The 1,555-nt window shown below is 63.0% G+C and overlaps 1 protein-coding gene across 1 annotated transcript in view; it reads right to left on the reverse strand.

Moving 5' to 3' along the window:
- COL22A1 (collagen type XXII alpha 1 chain) overlaps positions 1 to 1,555 on the reverse strand; it is a 189,725-nt gene that overhangs the window by 2,378 nt on the left and 185,792 nt on the right. The window contains exon 62 of the mRNA XM_029923332.1: positions 181 to 220. Within this exon, the coding sequence (XP_029779192.1) occupies positions 181 to 220 (40 nt within the window). The remainder of the gene's footprint in view (positions 1 to 180; positions 221 to 1,555) is intronic.

A 1,555-nucleotide genomic window follows, 5' to 3' on the forward strand; every position in this document is an offset into this window, starting at 1 on the left:
CCGATGCCAGTCCTCTGCTTGCTGACACGCTTCTTCCCTCCTCTAGGGAGACCCCGGGAACAAAGGTGACAAAGGATCTCCCGGTGGAAAGGGCCAGCCTGGGGACCCTGGAGTCCCTGGTCACAAAGGCCACACAGGCCTGATGGGCCCCCAAGGACCGCCTGGGGAGAATGGACTGACGGGGCCCCCAGGACCTCCGGGGCAGCCAGGATTTCCAGGACTGAGGGTAAGAACACTGGCGCTGCCTCGAACTTGGAGATGCAGATGAGGGTATGGCGGTCAGAGAGACCAGGCTCCGGACGCCCCGGCCACACACCCGCCCAAAGCAGGAAGGGCACGGTCTCCTGACTGGTTGTGGGGATGACTGGCTGAGGCAGCATGCACAGCGAGGGGAGTGCTGGAGGGCACAGTACCTCTGCTCTGGGCAGTGAATCCTCGGGCCTGACTTCTTTGGCTCCACTGCCAGTCTGCCCCACGACCCTGTGCAAAAGATGACGGAGAGGTGAGCCAGCGGGCAGCCGCATGAGCTGCCCCACGGGAGGCGGAGGGCTTGCCAGCCCGGCCGATGCCTGGCTCCGTCATCCCCTTGCCACCTGTCTGGGGCCCTCACTTTCCCTCTGAGTCTTGCTTCTCCCAAACATGAAAGGACGGGCTTATTTAGAGTAGTGTTTTTTCTTGAAACATATTTTATTCTAGTGGCCGGATTCTTGTTGTGCACACACTTGTACCATGAGCACATGTCAGCTATGGAGGAAAAAAAAGCAGAGCTACCCTGGTGTAAGGGGCTGTGGGGCGAGGCGGGTTCCCAGTCCACGGGACCCCACCTTCCCCCACCCCTCCGCAGCCCTGAGGTCCCTCCTGTCCGCAGAGCACGGGCTCCGGTGATCTCCAGTGTCCCCGCCGGCTCTGACCCTCTCTGGTTCCGTCACTTCCCAATGGCCTGAGGGAGCCCGGAGCTTGGCTCTTGGTCAAGTCCAGGAGGGGAACTGCAGGGCACAGGGGCTTCCAAAGCCCCCTGCGTCCTTGCCGAATACTCCTGGTCCTGCTGCCCTGTGCAGCAACGCGAGTTCTGGGACCAGCAGAAAAGATTGACAGGAAGAGAAAACTGAGAATAATGAAATAGAACCCAAGTGACAGTCCTGTGGGCACCATCCGTGTCAGGTGCTGGGGCCGCAGATACCAGTGCAGGGGGACCCTCGCCCTAGGGGGTGGACATTGGGGACGCTCACCCTGGGGGGTGGACACTGGGGGTCCCTCGCCCTGGACGGTGGACACTGGGGACCCTCACCCTAGGGGGGTGGACACTGGGGACTCTCGCCCTGGACCGTGGGGACCCTCGCCCTGGGGGGTGGGCACTGGGGACCCTCGCCCTGGGGAGTGGACACTGGGGACCCTCGCTCTGGACAGTGGACACTGGGGACCCTCGTCCTTGATGGTGGACACAGGAGGATCCTCGCCCTGGAGGGTGGACACTGGGGACCCTCACCCTAGGAGGGTGGACACTGGGGACTCTCGCCCTGGACGGTGGGGACCCTCGCCCTGGAGGGTGGACACT

Source organism: Suricata suricatta, chromosome 15 (genome assembly GCF_006229205.1).
Source record: "Suricata suricatta isolate VVHF042 chromosome 15, meerkat_22Aug2017_6uvM2_HiC, whole genome shotgun sequence".
NCBI lineage: Eukaryota > Metazoa > Chordata > Mammalia > Carnivora > Herpestidae > Suricata > Suricata suricatta.